Source organism: Nestor notabilis, unplaced genomic scaffold (genome assembly GCF_000696875.1).
Source record: "Nestor notabilis isolate BGI_N333 unplaced genomic scaffold, ASM69687v1 scaffold34225, whole genome shotgun sequence".
In the NCBI taxonomy this organism is placed as follows: Eukaryota; Metazoa; Chordata; class Aves; order Psittaciformes; family Psittacidae; genus Nestor; species Nestor notabilis.
In genome coordinates, this window is record NW_009928485.1 from 807 (window position 1) to 20,869 (window position 20,063).

The 20,063-nt window shown below is 40.5% G+C and overlaps 1 protein-coding gene across 1 annotated transcript; it reads right to left on the minus strand.

Moving 5' to 3' along the window:
• Positions 1–9,239: 9,239 nt before the first annotated feature.
• On the minus strand, positions 9,240–16,228 carry RP2 (retinitis pigmentosa 2 (X-linked recessive); the record flags this gene model as incomplete). The annotated part of the gene is made up of 4 exons (XM_010014520.1): positions 9,240–9,457; positions 12,644–12,729; positions 13,897–14,011; positions 15,563–16,228. Coding segments are annotated over 4 exons (951 nt in total), but the record flags the coding sequence as incomplete, so codon positions are not given.
• Positions 16,229–20,063: the final 3,835 nt, after the last annotated feature.

Consider the following 20,063-nt stretch of genomic DNA (forward strand, 5'->3'; position numbering starts at 1 on the left):
CATCCCTGCCCATGGCAGGGGGGTTGGAACTAGATGGTCTTTAAGGTCCCTTCCAAGTCAAACCTTTCTATGATTCTATGAATGAAGAGACAAGCAGCAAGCATGGCAGGGATGGTTTGGCATGCCTGAGCTGCACTTCTATGGTGTTTCCGGATGGCAGCCAAAGGATGAGGCAAAATGGATCATAAGAAAGGCAAAATGTTCAAGCCAAATGTTCCGCCTAGCTCAACAGCCTCCCACCTGCTGTAGAAAGACACAGCCCCCCCCATCAACTTCCTCCTGGTCCAAGTGGGTATTCACAATAAGAATCTTCCCTCATGTACTCTGCGAGCCTCCAACAGCTTCTTACTCAGATTTCCCAAGCTGGATGTGTGGCATGTCTGTTCAGTAGCCCTCAACAGATCACTTTCTCAAAGTACCTGTCCAAGTCAGCTTTCACTGAATCCATGTAGGCTTCTGACTGTAAATCACAGCTGTCTGATCCAAGGACTTCCATGGATCTACTACCTGCTGCAAAAAAAAAACCCTGAACAACCCAATAATCTTTTTTCTCTTGACTATGTGGTTAATATTTCTGTGTGTAATATGTAGGGTAGCTTTCTACAAATACAGTTAGACAGCAACCAAACAGCGATGCCGACACCTATGACTTCCTTCACGCACCAGTGATCACCTTCTGTTCATTAATGTATACTTGCCAGGAAACCACTCTGAGCAGCTTCAGAAAACCACAGTCTCAAGTAAAACACCAAGTACGCTCCCCCCATCATCGCCACTTGTGGAATCCTCTCTATCAAACCGGGTGGTCCAGGCAGCAGGGCAGGCAATACAGCCACAAGACGAGATTTGAAGTCCAAAATTAAGAGAATTCAGAGTGATAAAACCAGGTCTATGTGCAGTAGAAAAAGATCTGTTTCCTAATCATAAAGGAATTTTAAGCCTGATTGAGTTAAGCAGAAACTATTTTCGAGTACCAATATCTTCACTCGTATTTTCTATTCTTCTGTGTCCATGAAATCTGTTTAGTGGAGATTTATAGCATTTAAAGTATTTGTCATTCTGAAGGACTATGAAGGACAATGTTTTCCAATGAGAAGTTTCCTGCCAGATTACTTTATACATGAATGACTTTATCAGGAGCAGATGCAGCCCAGCCCGGGAAAGGTGTTGCACAGCTATCTTTGTTTCCCGTGCCTGGAATTATACACCACTCCTCCCCTCCTCATGCACTGGCTGTCACATGTCAGGAGAAGATGACAAGATGACATCCAAACCTCTATTTCTACAGGAAATCCACAGCTGTACGTGGTGGGCTCAGGGCTAAGAGACAGGTGACATGGGAAAACCCGCGGCAGAAAGTCTGTGGGGCTTCTAATTTCAATAAATGCTTTTATGTGCAAATAATTATTATTTTTTTTTAAATCTCATCCTCTGTAACTTCTAATAAACTATTTACCATTTGATAAAAATTGACACATAATTGTATTTACATTCAGATGCATTTCTATGGGAAGACACATGGAGCAAAATGAATAAATAGGAAGCAGATGGTACACTGTTGTGCTTTTAAAAGACATAAGCAACACAGTTGCCACAGTTTCTCAGGAAAGGATGAACTACAGATGCTCTTATGCACCTAGAGAATATAAGGAATTTACAAAGCCAGATGTTAACACGTTGATAAAATATAGCGCAAACATGAAGTCTTCCCAAGGGAGTAATGCTCGGGAAACTAGCAGTATAAGAGATATGGTGAGGATAAAATAATGTATACATGTATACCATACGCAAGTTGAACCAGGTCATTATTCAGCTGTGCAAAGGCTGCCCATAGTATATTAGGGCATTAAGAAACTTACACTGATGTAATGTTTAACATCTGAGAAGCAGGGTCACACAGAGTTTAACATGGACTGGAGCCCCAGAAGAAGGATCTCTAATTGAAATACCTAGAAGTATTGCAGTGAATTTCAACAGAAAAGTATTTTTCTGCTAGATTTGCTATCTCTGATCAGATGCTGGAAAAGAGAAAAACAACCAACATGCCATAGTATCCTGGAGAAGAAATAAGAATCGGAAAGGCCTGGGAGGGTTGATTCATACCGCTTACCTCCAAGTCTTTGCAGCATTCCCAGCCTGCACATGCAGACTTCCATGGGCAGCGACTCTAGTTGGCTTTGTTAAAATATACAGATGCCAACGCTTGGTTCACCACCTCTCTTTGAAACGTGTAGATGCTGCATGAAACTCACTTCATGGGTAGATCAGGTACCATGGGTGGAACCTTGATACAATGTCCTTGAAACCAGAGGAAGCCCTGGCAGCTACCAGCGAGAGACACAACAGCTTAACTCCCTTCTTTTCCTTCCACTATGAGCAAAACTATTGAAGCACAAAAACCATAAAGCACAACCCCCCACCTGCAAAGGAAAGAGCTAATTATCACTGAAGAGTAACTTTAATTCTTCTGCGGAAAAAAATGCAAAGCAGAATCTCATCTGAGGATGGCTTGCTGTCTTTAAACTCTCTTGTGACTAAAACTGTTTCTGATACTATTAGAAATAGAAGCAAAGAGCACTCAGAGCTTCAAAAGATGGTCTTTAACACTGAATCCAATCCTTTAGCACCTGTTGGAGCAGCTATCAAAAGATGCCCTCTGGTCATAGCACAGCCCTTCCATTTAATCTGCAGAACCCTTAAAAAAAGAAAGCCCCAGAAGTGGTTTTTATGGAGGAACTTCAGGAATGGGGGGGGGGGGAATGTCTCCCCTCATAAAAGATCAGCACATTCAGACAAAAAAATAGTATTTCCACAGTCGTGAAGCATTTACTCTCTATAGAGCAAACTGTGCCAGCTTCACTTCCCAGGATCTGACAAGTTCAAAGTTTTGTGCTTAGGGAGATCTTTGATTTATCTTTCTCCTTCTAAGACAGTAACACAGAATGGAGAGGACTGCCGGCAGCTTTCAAACCCTATCAGTACCATGGCTCTGTACCTTAGACTCACGCAGGTAAGTACCTAACCAAAAAAGAATCAAAGAACGCATCTTATGCCTCTATTAGTGAGGGAACAAATTTTGTACCTTGCCTAAAAGAGCTGGCGAGTTAGCTGCCTCTGTGGTGCTGCGCGTGCAGTTTGGGGGAAGATCCCACCTACAGTATCCAGCATCCATGTAAGCAGGGGGAAGTAAGGCTGCTCCTCCCTTCACTGCTCAGAAATCACGGGTCGATGGCTGCTCCACCCTTCCCCGCCCCTCCAAAAGTTTCCATTTTTTTACTTTTGAGACACACAAGTTTAATGGCTCAAACAACAAGAAAGTTTTCGTCATAGTGAAAAAGTGCTTGCAAGTTTTCTTCACTATGACCAGAACAAAAGGTAACTAAAATGAAAGTGGAGATTTTCACATGACTCTGTGAGCTGGGACTTCATCACCACAATACTGGTGATAAAATGAAGTTGGTAAAGAGAAAAGATACACATTTCTGGCATGCAGACAGAGAGTCCTTTGGGCTCCCAGTACTGCAGAGGTGCCTAGCCTTAAATTTAGCCTCATCATGTGGGCAGAATTTGTAGTAGCACATTGCTTTTAGCCTTTGCTGTTTGGGAATGTCAGACAAACACCCACTGAAACACTGTCCAAGAGCCTCTTAACCTCACCACAATTTTCTGTCTATCAACTTTACCTGATGCTTTTATGTAGCAGATTCATATAGCAGATTTAACATGAGGATGTGAGGAAAATTCACATGTATTTGGAAGACCTCTTAGACCCCTGACAACACTGGCAAGTGTAAAGCCTTTTGTAACTGGAAAGAGGATGACTTGTACTTGACAGATGCTGGTCACATTGCTTAACACATTCTGGGAAGGTACTCACATACTCTAGTCATGACACTGTACATAGCTGGGGATTATCACTAGCTGCAGAAAAAGTAAAGGAATGAGCAGTTGCACATTTTTCTTTGTGTGCTCAGAAAACTTCAGAGCTTTTTTGAAAGCTCCTCTCACTTCCCCCTCCTTTTCTTCTCTCTTACTCAGAACCAGCGATGACTACATATGCACCAGGAAGACTGCATGACCGCAAATATTAACAGCAACAGTCTTATGGCAACCAGGCATTTTGGACATGAAAGCAGTAAAAAACACTTCTATCAAACTGGACACCAAGACATTAACATCTGGCCTGTTGAGACACTGTGACTCCCAACCACTCAGTAACACCTCCTGTACAACCTGCTTTTATGGGGTTGGATGCTTGTAAGGTTTTCCCACACATAGGTGGTTGTGTTGAGAGACAGAGCTCACACTAGATAGTTTTAAGAAAAGCTTCCAGGCTGGCAGTACAGCGAGTTGCTGTTATTTTCCAGAAATTGCTATCCTCAGCAAATTGCTGTAACTTTTACTGCAAGCTTTGCAGGTCCAGGGAATAGGGTGGACCACTGCAGAGCCTCCTTCCAGTATATACTGCAGCAAGAATGCAGTCCTACAATACACAACTTAATGAAGTGCTACAGCCCGCTTGCATGATCCCACTCAAATCCATCCCTGCTAGAGGCAGTACTTATAAGCATCACTTACAGCTTTTAGTGCTCTTGGACTAGGATGTACATATTTTAGGTCAGGTTTAAACATGCCTTGGAAGAGCTGTTCCTGCAAACCTCTGAAGACCTTTGTCACCCTTATGAATTCAGAAGGCTTACTTATTACTTCAAAAAAGAAAAGGCACAAAGGTGCTAAGGAATCAACAAGGAAGTTGATAGCAAAAATCCTACAGTTTAGGAACTACTCAGGTAGGCATCTGGGCTACTACTAGGTCTTGAAAGATTCATTTAACAGCAGCTTCTATTAAATCTTTAGGCAAAAAGCCTGGGGAATCGATACCTTCTAGAATATATTATCAGCAACGCTCATTTAAATATGCACAGAAAACTGACTGCTGTATGAATAAACCCTAAACATTCAAAAGACAGCATTTAAGAGGAAATATTCCGCAACAGAGTTCTTGCTCACACTCAAGTCAGTAAAACTCTTTTTTTGCCCCTATTAGTCAGAATGACAGAAGCACATATTTCGTAATAAAAAGTTTCCGGCTGCTTTTTGGAATGAAAAAAATATCTGTCCCAGTTATGTAAGTGCAGCCTGGCATGTGGCTTACTTTTAAATCCATGCATTTTATGCATGACTATGAGGTACGATACAAGAAAGTGGGTGTCTTCCTAGCAATTGGGGCACAGATACAAAGCTTCTGCATGTTAGCATTTGAGGATGTGACTGGTAAAAATTGTGAAAATAGTTAAGGCAGCTTTGCTATTACTTATATGCTATGTAAAAAAAAAAAGATTATTAAGCAACTCAGATCCAGTTGGGGCATAAGATTATTTTTAAACTGTAAAATTGTACAGTAAGTTAAGTTTAAACCAAAGGCTTGATTCTTTAAAGCCTCACAATTTAACTCAAGATATTCAAAAGAAAATTATATTGACACAGGACTTCATGTTCTTAGCAAACATTTACACTTCATGCAAGTTCATGAGGTGAACTTCTGTGAAGAAGGATTTGGGGATCTTGGTCGCCAAGAAACTGAACATGAGCCGGCTTCAGTGTGCGCTTGCAGCCCAGAAAGACAACCGTATCCGGGGCTGCATCAAAAGAAGCGTGACCAGCAGGTCAAAGGAGGTGATCCTGCCCCTCTACTCTGCTCTTGTGAGACCTCACTTGGAGTATTGTGTCCAGTTCTGGTGTCCTCAACATAAAAAGGACATGGAGCTTTTGGATGGAGCAAGTCCAGAGGAGGCCACGAGGATGATCAGGGGGCTGGAGCACCTCCCGTATGAAGACAGGCTGAGGAATTTGGGGCGGTTGGGCCTGGAGAAGGCTGCATGGAGACCTCATAGCAGCCTTCCAATATCTGAAGGGGGCCTATAAAGATGTTGGGGAGGGACTCTTCATTAGGGACTGTAGCGATAGGAGGGAATGGGTTCAAACTTAATCAGGGGAGATTTAGGTTATATATAAAGAAGAAACTCTTTACTATGAGGGTGTTGAGGCACTGGAACAGGTTGCCCAGAGAAGCTGTGGATGCCCCACTCCTGGCAGTGTTCAAGGCCAGGTTGGACAGGGTCTGAGCAACCTGACTGGTCTAGAGGAAGGTGTCCCTGCCCATGACAGAGAGGGTGGAACGAGATGACTGTAAGGCCCCTTCTAATCCAAACCATTCTGTGATTCTATGATAAAATTACCCTAGACCACCTCTAGATGGAAGATTTTAAAGCTGAGTTTGGGAATGTATTTAATGTTTACCTGGTTTTGGGATTTTTAACCTGTTTTCAGATGCTAAATGGGATATACAGACGAACTGCATTCTAAATAAACAGTTCTACCAGTATAACCACCACAACCTGTTTTTGCTGTGAGCACATTGCTCACACGCATTTAGTACCCAAAGAAGTAAGCATGGTTAGAAAGCAAGAGACTTTTACAAGTTAGAAAACAAACCAAAAAGAAACAACTCCATGCACACACAGATCAGGAAGAAGCACTTTAACAGTCTCCATCCTGGAATCTCTCCACTTGTATCTCTACAGCTTGATATCTGAATCCCTTCTTTCATATTTTATTAGGAAAAAATGCAGTGTAAAGTTAATCACATCCTCAGTGACTCTGGAGAAACATCCCTGCTGTCAAGAATTCACCTTTTTTGGAGGATGGCTGACTGCAGAGTTAATGCTTATTTTCAATTAGTTGTGAGTATCTATTTGAAGTCCCTATTTAAACACAGATTTCAATTTTTATACTTAATATAATGTAATTATGGCTCGCAATATTTTTAGTTTTAAAAAGTCTTCCAGAATCCAGAGTTTAGATGTACAATGTTTATTATGAATCACATTCACAGTGCAATACAAATTACATAAAAAGCTATACAACAAACATACAAAGACTACATGGAGCACATACCATTCTGTAATGCATACAATACCTGATGCTTAAGCTAGAAGTGTTCTTAACACCTTTAGCAAGAAACTGAAATCAAAAGATAAATAATTGGATTGAGAAAGTCCTTCATTATTTAGGGTGTTTTTATTAAAAACTCTTTAGATTGGTAAGCAGGCTACCAAGGTAAAAAAAGTGAAAAAAGCAATATCTGCTCTTTCCTAGCATTTAAAAAGTTTGTCCACTGACTCTAGCCTAGATTAATTTTCAACTGATCATCCTGTCCCCCAGCAAAAGTAGTCACAAAAAATCAATTCAGCATGTTTTTAACAAAGCAGGTTGATGATACAAAAAATAAACTATGAACACACATATAACCATGTGTCCGCGTATAAGTTTGGAAGTATTTTATGTACAGATTTAGAGACCAAGATGATCCAATATGCACTGCTTAGACAACTTACACAATGATAGTTCTGAAGTACATGACACAATATTCTGTCCATATGAAAAAAATACATTTACTGTATGTGTCTAGATTAATTCCAGCAAGTGTTTGTTGAGTTGTGCTAGTACTTTGGAGACTGATCTAAGATTTTTAGGTATTTTCACAGCCTCTCCTCACACATATATAAAGAAAATGAAATCCTGGCTAGCTAAGGGCAAGTAAGTGGTAATTTCTGCTACCAGTCAAATTCTGGTGGCTGTTTGATTTTATTTTGTTTTGTCAAATAAAAGCATCTCACAGAAACAGCATTTTTCTTACCCTCAGTACACCAATGGCATATCTACTTCAGGAGATATTCTTCCTTATTTCATCTATGCATAACATCAACAAGAGGTCCCAAGGACATACTCTTGATACATAGTGTAAACTAATGGCAAGCATTTGCCTAGTAGCAATAAAATGACAGCTCAGAACATCTCTTGGGCATTGACAGAATCACAGATTTCTGGAGAACACATTTTTTCATGTGCTAATTCTAAAAAATTAGAGAGATGTGGTTTTAGCCACGCACTTCTGGAGCTTGAGCACAAACTGAGGAGTTGAAACTCATTTTCAGTTTAGATGCACAAGATCTTCCCTTGTGACAGATGACCATAATGAAGAAATTATTGCTTTAGCACCTCAACAGAGCCCCAGTCCATTCAATGGATTGTATAGGCTACATAAACTGGCAAGCTACTATTTTAATTAAGAAATTTGGTTTTGTGTGTTTGCACATGCAAACTGTTCAAGTACTACAGGGGGCTTGTAAACCTGGACGTAAGCTTTACGTACATGTAGAAAAATCAGTAAGGATGTAATGTACAAAAATAAATCAATCATGTATTTAATATCCATATAGATTTGCATTCTAATATGTACTATATAGCAATAAGCATCCTTACAGAACAAATGCATCTCCCAAAATGCTAGTAGCACTTCTTGGGTCTGTTTTAAGAATTAACACAAAATAAAGCCTTCAGCAGCATGTAGTACTTTGCAGCCAAATTTTCAGTACTACTACCAAGTGTAACACCCTTCCACTGGGAGTCTAGCAAGGAAGAGCTCTTTTAATGCCATCAGAGCCCTTCTCTGACTCCTGGTTGCTATATGGCCCTTCTAGCAAACAACAACAGCACCAGAAACTTAATGCTCCAAGTCCAAGGGAACCTCATGTATGTCCCATCCATGGCTTGGGCATACTGGAGGCAGCTGTATCGCCAGAGACCCTGAGTGGACCTTAGAGCACCTTCAGTGAAGCACTCATGCTCAGAATTCATCTCAAAGCAGAAGAGCCTGGCGAGTGCTCACTTACCACAACACTGTTACGACAGCTCTCGGCATAAATAATGCCACAAACTATTCAAAAAAGATGCTGAAGCAGAATAAGCCAGATGCACATTTTATAAGTCACGCACTGCTTCTGAAAGCATGCTATAAGGAGAATTCATTTCAGACTAGGCAATCAGAAAAAGTCAACGACTATAGCTTCCTCCCTGGCCCCTGGTGAAGACAAATTTGCATATTGGAGTTTTCAGCAGTGAGTTTCACATAAATGCACTTTCTAAACAATGTGTCTACATTAAAGATAACAATTACTACTGCATCAAGTGTGTATGAGCATTACAATTTTCGAATATGTATTACCATTAGATGTTGATAAGAAGTATTCACGTGTCAACAGAAGTTTAGAAAACACTGTAAAAAGTTAGTAGAAAACCTCCATTGTTTCTGGAGTTGAAATGTAAGTTTAAAACACAACACACATGGGAAGCTATGCCATTTACTCCAGTTCAGGTAATGTTGGTATGAAAACCAGCAATAGCTTTATAAAAGGATATATAAGAAATACAAAACCAAATGACAAAACTTCTTAGATACTACCGCAACATTCAAGCCGAGTGACATCCACGTGCTGAGACAAACCGTATGTGAACACCTTCATGTTAAACTTCACATTCCCATCTGCATGTCAGCAAAGTTGTAGAAATTGTCAACATCTTGAGAGGCTGATGCCTTGCTCTCTGATACAAAAACCTGTTTTATTAAACAAGGAAATAGTTACACATCACTAATAAACACATTCAAGTAGTCTTTGCTCATTTGGAGCCAGTAATGGTTATTTTTATATTTGCATTTCCTGAGAGGCACAACTCTGCTGGTTTCCACTGTGTGATAGAATACTGCTAAAATTCTCTCAGCCCTCATGCACACTCTGTTACCATCACCTGTTCCTAGTGACATGCTAGCTGCAGTAACCCTAGTCTTCCACTGATGAGAATTAGAATATTCGGGCTTGAATATTCAGGAGTCACAGCTTCAGATAGTGTCTATTTAGGTGTATTTTGCTTGGCAAAGTCAAACTCCGTCTAGGAGAGAGTAGGGGAAAACAAACACATAAAACTCTTAGACTACCATTAAGCTTTCCTTCAACAGAAAGTCAGAGTTTGTAAGAGACTCCCTTGCACTCTATTCCCCTCAAAAACTTGGCTGCTTCTTCATCAGATGATTATTTGTTTTTCTATAACTTCAGTTACATTTGGTTTTTGCAAAATTGCTCAACACATGTGAAAGTCCAAGCTCCAGGACAATCATCTTTGAAAGCTTTCAGCATATCAACTGTAAATGCCTTAGGCAATGCCCAAATAGTTCAGTGTAACAGACAGCATTGTGGCTGTTCCTCAATCTGTACATGCAAGTGATAGCCTCGATCAAAAACTTGAGTTCTTACTATCTTATATTTTCCATACCTCAAGAGAAAATCATCACTGACTCAGCACGAGTGTTGGCACAGCCAATGAGCTATTTCGAAGTGCTCTGCAACTGCAGGAATGGGTCATTCCAGATGACACTGCTCCTGCAGTCACCACTTTTCTGCTTCAGCTCAGAATAACATGTGACTGTAAACAATGACAATTCCTGGAACTTGTTTATACTTAAACTGTGTTTTAAGATGAATATCCTGTTTTCCAGTAAATCTGTGATTTAAAAAAAACCCAAAAAACAATGATATTTTATCACCACAAAGCAAGTAGTTTCCTAGGCTGTTGCTTGGATGCATGGTAGACTTCTATTTGAAGGGACTTCAAATATCTGCTAATTATTTGGCAGTGGTTTGGCGCAACAGTGATCAGTACCATAGTCACAACAGTTGAATGCCTTATTTCAGCACCCCTCCATACCAGGATATTGTGATTTACATTTTGCAGAGTGTTTTATGAATAACTGATGAGATGGAGGAACAATACGAGGAAGCATGCCAAAAAAGTCACACTAGAAAGAACGTCAGAGGTAAAGAGTGCAGACGTACCTACCCCACACAAATAGGAAGTCTATGTAGGTGCAGAGTATAGACCTCCCCTTGTAATATGTTGTTTCTACCAAACAGCTCCAAAAACTGTGGTGGTACTATTGCTGAAGAATTTTTCTACCCCTACTAAAGTACCTAAAGTTGTTAACTGGATTTGTTTCAGAAACAAAATCAAGGTGAAATTAAGGTTATTAACAGATGAATTTAATAATTTTTAACTATGGTTTTCAAATGAAAATGTAGCCACCTGCTTAAAAAACAGATTAAGCTCCTGCAAAGTCTTACAGGATACATATCTTCCTAAGAGCTTTTGTTGTTGTTTCTTGATCAAGGATACCTATAATTCTTTCTGAGTGCTATAACAACTCTCAAACATGATAAGGGCAGCCAAGAATGAAGTGAAACCATTTTACAGAGCATTCCTGAACCTTCTGGTAGCTGTAAGTCTGAAGTTTATAACTCCCTAAATTGCTTCTAGATTATGCCCCAAGGAAGAAATACATTTTCTAAGAAATGTATACTTAAAATATTCCATTATCTAGGGATCCATGCACAAACCCAGTTTTTATCAGAAGTTTTGGAGTTACATTTTATCTAAATAAAGTTCTGCTTCTTAATTCAGTGCAGCAAGTATTTAATAAGTGAGGTAGATTTTACTATGTAACCAGACTGTAAACAGAAGTTTTAAATCCAGATGCAGTAAGTAGTTTCATATTTGGAACCGAACCTAAACACTACTGATCACCTCCAAGAACAATTCTTACTTCACAGCATGAAGCACACTGGCTGAGGTTTCTGGATGCATCTCAGGTCAGGACAATCATAATGTTATAAACAGACACCAGACATTTCCAGTAAGGAAAATATGAAATTTTATTTGTTCTAGTAATCAATATCACTTCAGTCTTTGAATACAGAAAAAGATCAAGAAGAACCAGTGAGTCACCTGCCTAGTATCAGCTTTGTTCTGTATAGAAACGCTAACCACATGACATAAAAAAAACACCCCAGCACTGTAAGATCCTGTTTTAGAGAGGCCATTTTTTATGGTAAAATTTGCAGTGATAGCTTTTGGGTCAGTGGAATTGCCCAAAATGTAGTTCTGGTGTTCTCCAGACTGACAGCCAAATCAAGGCCTGCCATGCATCAGGTTTTCGCTGGTGCAATAGCAAACATGAAAAAAGCAAAAACATCAGCTGCATTTGAGATGACTTACTACAAGACAACTCTTTTTCCAGAAACTGGGCTGTCTTACTTCCTAGTAACTCTTTCAAAAGAACCAAAAGACAGCAAGTTGCTGTATGGACATTATGTCTCAAAGACATTCTAGTCTTCTTTGAACAGCTGCTTGAAAGCAAAGGATTTGTCACTTTCTTGTTACCAGGAATGCTCTGATCGTTTCCAGAAACTTTCTCAAAACCATTGCCATTCAGAGAAATGGGGACAGCAAGCAAAGAGGAGGTGTGGTGTCTTTGAAGGAAGGCATTCTGCAATATCCTACACTGCAAAAGTAAACCTTGAAAAAGGATGAAATCCCATCATATTATCTTTGTCAGGATTTAATGGACTACAACATCACAAAGCAGACTTCAGCATAAGACTTGAAACAGAGCTTTTCCCTACTATATTTATAGAACTTTTTTTTACTATTTATGTGAAATAACAGTTTAAAGTGGAAATTTTCTGTTCTTCAATTGACATGATGAGGATTTAGTACTCTCTTTCCAAGGGCAATTTTTCTTGTCTCTGACAAGCAACTTGAGTTTGGAGTACAGAAACACACAAAAAATAGAATATTCAGGGTTTACTATTCAGAAACCTAAAAAGATCGTTTGTCAGCGCTATGGCTTTTCCATAAAGTATCCTAGACATTCTGTGACATTTTCTGCCAATAAAGCAATACACCAGCTTACCTTGGTCCCACTGAAAACATCATTTACAGTGCTTTGACATCCTTCCACAGCACCATCTCCATTAAACTCCAAAGCAACCACTGGACCTAGAAGACAGTTTCATCTAGAATCAATACTACTTTTAAGCTTGGCATTGAAACAGTAGATTTCTCAACCCACAGGGAACTGTGAAGCTTGCAAGAGGTATTTTATGGTTTTTGCTTGAGCAGCCATAATGCAAGATAAAGAATTAAAAACACTTAGCCATAGCTTCAAAGTACAGTGTTATCTGAGAAGAAAATATCTGCAATTCCATGCTCATTTTTGCAGAGATTCTGGCAGAATTCCAGTTTTACTTCTTGAAAGGCAGCAATGGCACAAAACCACGAAGGAGCGCAGGGCATCATGGAAGTGAGTCAGATTATACTGCTCAAGTAGTGAGCCATTTCACAGACATCTGGAGTAGGACTGAGTCATTCAGGCATTTTTGCCTCAGTCCCAAGATAGCAAACTGCCTGATTTTTAGGCTTGTTCTCACCCACTATTTGCAGATCCCCTTTCTCTGGTTTCATTCTGAACACGTTATTTCTTCCCACACGGGTGCAAAATAGCCTTTAAACTAGACTGCCATCTGATAAGTACAATAAATTTTGGCCTGTTCTTGCAATGAGCATCGCAGGCCTCTTATGTTACTATGAAAAAACCTGAACGTTGATACTAAGTTTGGGAGCATATATTGAGCTTTCGCATATAACAGATGGCAAGATGTCAGTACTTCTGCAGGAAGAGACAAAACCCAATTACAGTCAGATCAATAAAAAGGCTTTTGAGATACTCTGACAGTACACCAGTTAAAACCAGGAATTTAACACTTGCCTGCTTTATACATATCTATACCTATTTGCTTGAATATGTATATGGAAAAACTGAATATCTGGGTATTGAGCAGCAGTGGCGAGAAGTTAGAAATAAGCTAAAAGCACGAGTTGCTTTTGACCGCCCCCGACAGATCTGCATGTGCCACTGCTCCTGAGCTATACGGTTGCACCGCTAGAGGGGGGGCAGAGCCACAAAGTACATGTGGAACAGCTCACTTGGGATGCCTTCAGTTTTGTCTAGTTTAGGACCTCCCTGAGGCTTCCAACACTCATGTCAACTGGCTTTACACTATGCCCTTGAAACACAAATTTGTCCTTCATTCCTCTTTCTTCTCCAGAACTCTCTAGTGACAGCCAGATACCTGTATCAAGAGAAAGGTAACAACACAAACTCACCTTTTTCAAGGAGTGAAATGAATTCTGGTGCACATTGCTGGAAAACTCTGTGAGCATCCTCTGCCTTCATTGAAACTTCTTTAGTCTGTACCAGCTGAAAGCCTTTACCAGTCATCTGTTAACAGAGAAAGAATTCATGTTAAAAATAATTCTAAGGCAGAGAGTTCAGCTCGAGTATCCAGGTTACACTGGAATAGACCCATTTTCCCCCCATACACATCAAGCCGCAGAGCAAAGGGACCCTTTTTTGCTTTTTTTCCGAAAACCATTTGCTTTTTCTGCATTTCTGTTTATTTTCATTCCATTCATCCAGATTTTCTCCTCTGGCCTAGTGCACCTAGAGGAGTAAATGCGAATGGTTTTGTTTTATATTATGGCCCAGGGTTGTGGTTTTTTTCCTCACAATCCCTCACAAGCTGAAACTAATGGAATTTAAAAGCATTCAGCATCTGGAGTCAAGCAGTTAGTTCTCATTAGCCTGCAACAGTTCAGTCAAGCGTTAGCTCAAACTCCCATCTATCCACTGCTGAAGTTTTCCATTTTGGAAAAATAGTTACAAACTTCAGAACACATGCAGCTTTTTACTTCAAATCTGATACAAAACTAAAAGCATGCAGAGAAGGAGCAACTGTATTTGTACTTCCAAAGTGTCCATTAACCTACAGAGCTGTAAGATTCCCATAGAATCTCACTAACTAGGCTTTTAGTGTTGTCTTAACTCTAATTTCTAAAGAACTACTAACACAGAACACGTCTATTACCCTCTTTACTATAACTATTCCTTCTCCAGATACCCATAAGTATCATTATTTTCATTATCTCCCTTAACTCGAGTAGCTGTTAGTAACTCAGTTCCATAAAAAAAATCAACTGGGGGGGGTGGGGGGCGGGATGGGTACAGACAGGCCACATGGAAACACCCCACAACTTGCTTTCCTTGTTTTGTTGATCATACAGCACTGGGATCAGCAGCTTTTGCAGATACCTCTTGTGTCAGAAGCTGTAGCTCGTGGTTACTGGCTCTGCTCTGTCATCCCTGGCACTCCAGGGTGCTAAAAGCAGCCAGCCACTCCCAGATTTTAGCCCCAGGAAAGCCCCAAATCTTGCCAAGCTTGGAGCTGCTGCCTCAAAGAGGCAGCACCAGCTATTTAAGTAATGGAAGACAGCTGATCAGCTGTGACAAACACTCACTGCCTCTTCCAGGAAAAAATTCCAAAACCGGGTGGCAGGGGGAATACAATTTAACATGTTGGGGTTCTTTAAAGTCTCTGTTCATACTGGAGAAACTTTCAGGCCAAGTTGTTTTGTTAGCTGTGACTTGCAGGGCAGTAAGCTAAGAAGTTAACTGGCTCTATCACTTTCAGAAGCATTGCCAATTGCTCATTCTATAATTGGCCAAGCTCATCAAATCAACTACACGTTTTCTTCCATGTGTGCCATGACAGAAAAGAACACCGAAACCACTAAAGAATAGATGTGCCAGTCCCAGGATCTGTAAAACAACAGATCAGATCCAGTCTCTTACCTCACTTTGAGGTTTTAAACAGTGCAGTTGACCAGTATGGTTAGTAGACAAAGCAGGGCCTCTGCGTTCACCTTTCAGGAAGCACCAGAGGCAAGTTCAATTAGAAATTCAAACAGCTGAATGAAGACAAAGGTTGCTCACCTCATCAATTAACTTCCTGGCATTTGCAGTTGTGTAGTCACCAGCGAAAAACACGGCCAAACACGATTCATCACTGTTTTTCTGTCTCTGCCCTCGAGTTACTGGTATTATGCTCCTTGTAGCATCGGTAGAAATTCTGACAGCTTTCAGTTCCTCAGAGCTGGGCAGAGGAACATAATCTTGGACTACAGCATTCTCAGGCAAAAGACCCCAGTTATTTTCTCCTGACACAGGGGTAAAGTCATGGATGTTGCTCCACGTGTTATTGAAGATACTCAGTCCAGCATCTTTAAATTGTAATGCAAGCTCAGGATAATAGTACTGGAAACATCCAAATTTCATACCTGTAGAGGACTCGATAATGGGCTGGGTGGCACAGCACAAGAATACGTCCAGCTTTCTGCAGTCCCGAGTGCGAAACTGTTGACAGGCCACTATACATTTACAGTCTTTGCAGTCACGGAAAAACACACTGCCCTTTATTGGTCCTAAAAAGATTTGGCAGTTTACACAGTCATCAATAGTGATTGTAGCAGAATTGTCAAATATGTAGATCTTACAGTTCTCACAGTCCTGAATGACGAATTGTTGCCCTGCTACTTTTCCAGGCAGTCGGCCCACAGTTTCATCTTTTAGTCCAGAAAACATGTAATCTTTGGGGTCAATCTGAAGGAAGAGGAAAAAAAAAAAAAAAGAGATAACATGAAAGCTTTCCCAGAGAATATTATAATGCTAAATGGCAATTCACTTCTATAAACTGAGGTAGCACTGAATTGTACAGGATAACCTGCCAGAAAACTCTTCGAAGAGTGATGAAAGATTAGAAGCAGATCTTTTACCTGAAGTACTGGAATGCACAACAAAGAATTGAAAGTGTACTTCTGAGACGCTCAAGGAAGAAACCCAACTAACTCAGTTTGTCCTCTAACATAGAGAGGAGGCAGGGGCAGCTAGTTTTCTCTGTGGACTCTAAACTGTTTCAATGTGGGTATTACCATAATAACTGTAATAAATGAACTGGCCAACACACTTGCAGATTCATAAAGTTAGAGGTACACAGTATTCCCTTCTCAAGTAGCTTTCTTGGTCATATTTTACCACACCCCAAGATGTTGCAAGGAAACCCTGCTGCTTTCAAGCAGTATCTTACTATGCTTGCAAACTACAAAGAGCTCACTTATCTGCACCACAGCCTTATCTTGTGCTAACAACTACAAGATTCTTGGGCTAACAATAGCTATGTGATTGTTTTAGCTACAACCAACAGGCAAACATTGGCAGTGGTGGTGCAGAGGCACATTTACAGACCTCTCCTCCATGCTCCAGCATCCTACCACCAGGAAGAGACACTTGGGAAAGGCTGTGTCCTTCCCTGCTGGGGAGCAGGGACTGAAGAGCCACATGGTGCCCAGGACAGTTTGTAATACAGGTGGATAGCATGAATAATACAACCCATGCTGTCATAACACCAAAGGAATCTGAGCTGGTTCATTTCTAGATAGACCCAAGCCTCAAGACAGCTATAATTCCCAGAGCAAATTCTACTCTGCCCTCTTGTGAAAGCTTATTAAAACAGCACTTAGAAGTATACAAGTATTTGAACCAGTTTAACACAAAAACAATTCTCAAATCTGCTTTTGATTTTCTGCCCAAGGGCCCTAAAGTTTGCTGCACAATAATCAGTGTTAATGTATTACAAAAGTTTCTGTATAGCCCTATTTGTAAAATACTCCTCCTCCCCAGCATTTCAAACATTTGTATAAGATTTCAAGCCCAAAGAAAGGCATAAACCAGGATGGGCTAGTGCCAGACATCCACTAAACCAGCTCAGCCTAGGTAGCTTTAGTCCAGAACAGCTAATGGAAGCTAAGATATCAGCTCCACCAAGTGATAAAATGTACTCCTTTATATATAACATATCTGACCTCTGGACAGGAAAGTAAGTTTGCAGCTGATAAATCTTTCAAATAAAACGCAAATTGAGACAATGAAGATGGTTTCCTAGAAATCTCCCCTCAATTATATTTAATACCACCAGAACACATCCAGGAAAGTTAGTTGGAAGAATTACAAGCAAAATTAGGAGGCTCAAATGATAAGATATGCATCATGGAGACTCAGCCACATAGTACGGATAGTAGGATAGCCACATAGCAGGATTCAAACCCTCTAAGGTCTTATGTCCCATGTAAGGTTTCATATTTGATCCATATACAAGATATTTGTATTAGTTTTGTCCCATCCCTGGCAGTGTTCAAGACCAGGTTGGATGGTGCTTTGAGCAACCTGGGTCTAGTGGAAGGTGTCCCTGCCCACGGCAGGGGATTAGGAACTAGATGAGCTTCAAGGTCCTTTCCAACCCAAACCATTCTATGATTCTATGAAGTATGAACATGCAGAAGTGTCTAGGCCTGGGAATGCACTTTTCTTGCTTATTTCCTTTCTGTTAATTCCCGTACTGACAAAAATAGCACATAAAGCCTCTTAAGTTTGTGTGTCTACTCTATAGCTGCAGCTTTTAATGTCACTGGGTCAAGCAGCTGACCCTTGGATGTCATCAGCTGTATATAAGTCCAGAGCTGAACTGCCATCTGTTGTGATTTAAACAGATAGGGAATTATTTGTCTGCGAATGATATTTAAAAGAGAAGACCTTTCTGTAAGTTGTTTAGGAAGACTCTGCAACTTCTTGTTTGCTCAGCAAGCTAGACTGAGGTGACTAGGGGAGAACCGTAATCCATTAAGTACAGCAGCACCTTCTCATATTTGTGGTGGCATATCACTGCTGACTGAAACTCCTTTACTGATGGACCCAGTGAAAAAGTGTTGTTAAGACATGAAGCCATACCAGAATGAGTTCAAGAAGCTGTTGGAATCCTCGGTGATTCTAGGTACAGTTACCACTTTAAAACTGTGAAGGTCTAGTACTTCTGAGTCATCTTCCAAATGGGAGCTCCCTAGCCTTGGCGCCAGTAAACCGGATAATGGTGGTTGAAGAGATGTACGTCATTTGCAGCCTTCATGTCTGGCCTCTGACCTTCTTGCAAGACAAGTGTTTACAGGAAGGAAAGCTGCTTAATACACCTTGCACTTGTTGCAGCAGAGCTTCCTAGAGTTCAAAGCAACCATGACAAATTTTTGTCTTCTCTCTCTTCTTTGTTCCTTAAAAACCCTGCTCCTTACAATTTGTCCTTCAGCCTTTCATAACAAATTTATCATCACAGTCATTGCTGATAACCAAGATGATACTTCAATACCTCTGTTGATGGGGAAGAATATTGTGTAAGCAGGGATTACTTTTTCATCATCATATCTGGTTATTTTAGTAATTCTTGAACCTGCACATCACACTTCTGTTAGAAGATTTCAACTCTTGAACTGCATCCATGTCTATTAATGCATGACTCGTATCTAATTTAAAAACTTTATATTCAGCTGAAAGCATTGGAAGTTGCCTCTATAAATACTGTCATCATTTGGACTTAGACCAGCCTGAGGAAAAGACTATAAAAATGTATTGAGGGATGGAGAGTAAAGCACCTGCGTGGGTGAGATGGGTTGATTTGGACAAAGTTCTTTGAAGCTTTACCAAATGCAAAGGATAAATAGATGAGTTATCAAACAGTTGATTTTTGCTGACCTGCCACATGCTTAAGATTTTACAGCATTACCTGCTCAGATGAACAGGCAGAGAAATCTACATAGCCCTGACTGTGGTTGCATGAGGCCACAGATGTTACCTTCTTCTGGTTTTGGTTTTTCTAGCCTGCTTTTCTGCTATGTTGCCAAGATAGAGCTTAAGAAGCAGTTAGTACTGACTGTCAGGGGAAGGAAGGTGGACACAGTGATTTAATATTAACCTGCCAATGACAGCTGCAGACTTCAGAGATGGTAAGCATGCACCAAGAAGGCAAACGGCAACCTGGCTCACATTGGAAATAGCATAGTCAGCAGTACTAGGGAAGTGATCATCCTCCTGACCTCAGCAAACTGCCTAGCATGGTGAACAAACTGAGATATGAGTTGTGTCAGGACAGGACTCTTAACTCATGTCAGGGAAGTAAAACTGAGCTCCTGATTCTGGTAATAAGCTGATTTATTTTTCTTACCATTAAACTCAACTACTACTCTCTCAAGCACTCTCATTTGAAACTGTCTGTAAGCTGTGGTTAGCTGACTAACCAGTGTTTTTCACACAGGCCTAAATAAAATTGCAAGGTGGATGGGAAGTTTCACACGTCTTTATAAACGCCACTGTATAGGACAAGCTAGTGCTGCTTCAGAGGCTTTTTAGAGCAGAACAGTTTAGAAGGACATGCTTAGGTGCCAAATTAAAAAAAAAAAAGCTGTAAGTTCTGGTACCTTTGAACTTCCTCTTCTGAAAAGGGGTAACTGTTCCTCTGTACTCAGTCTTAAGGCAGTAAGTAAGCCTGCTTCCCCCAGTGTACAGGCACACATACGGGCAGGGACGCCTCACACTAAACCACATCACCCAAGGCTCT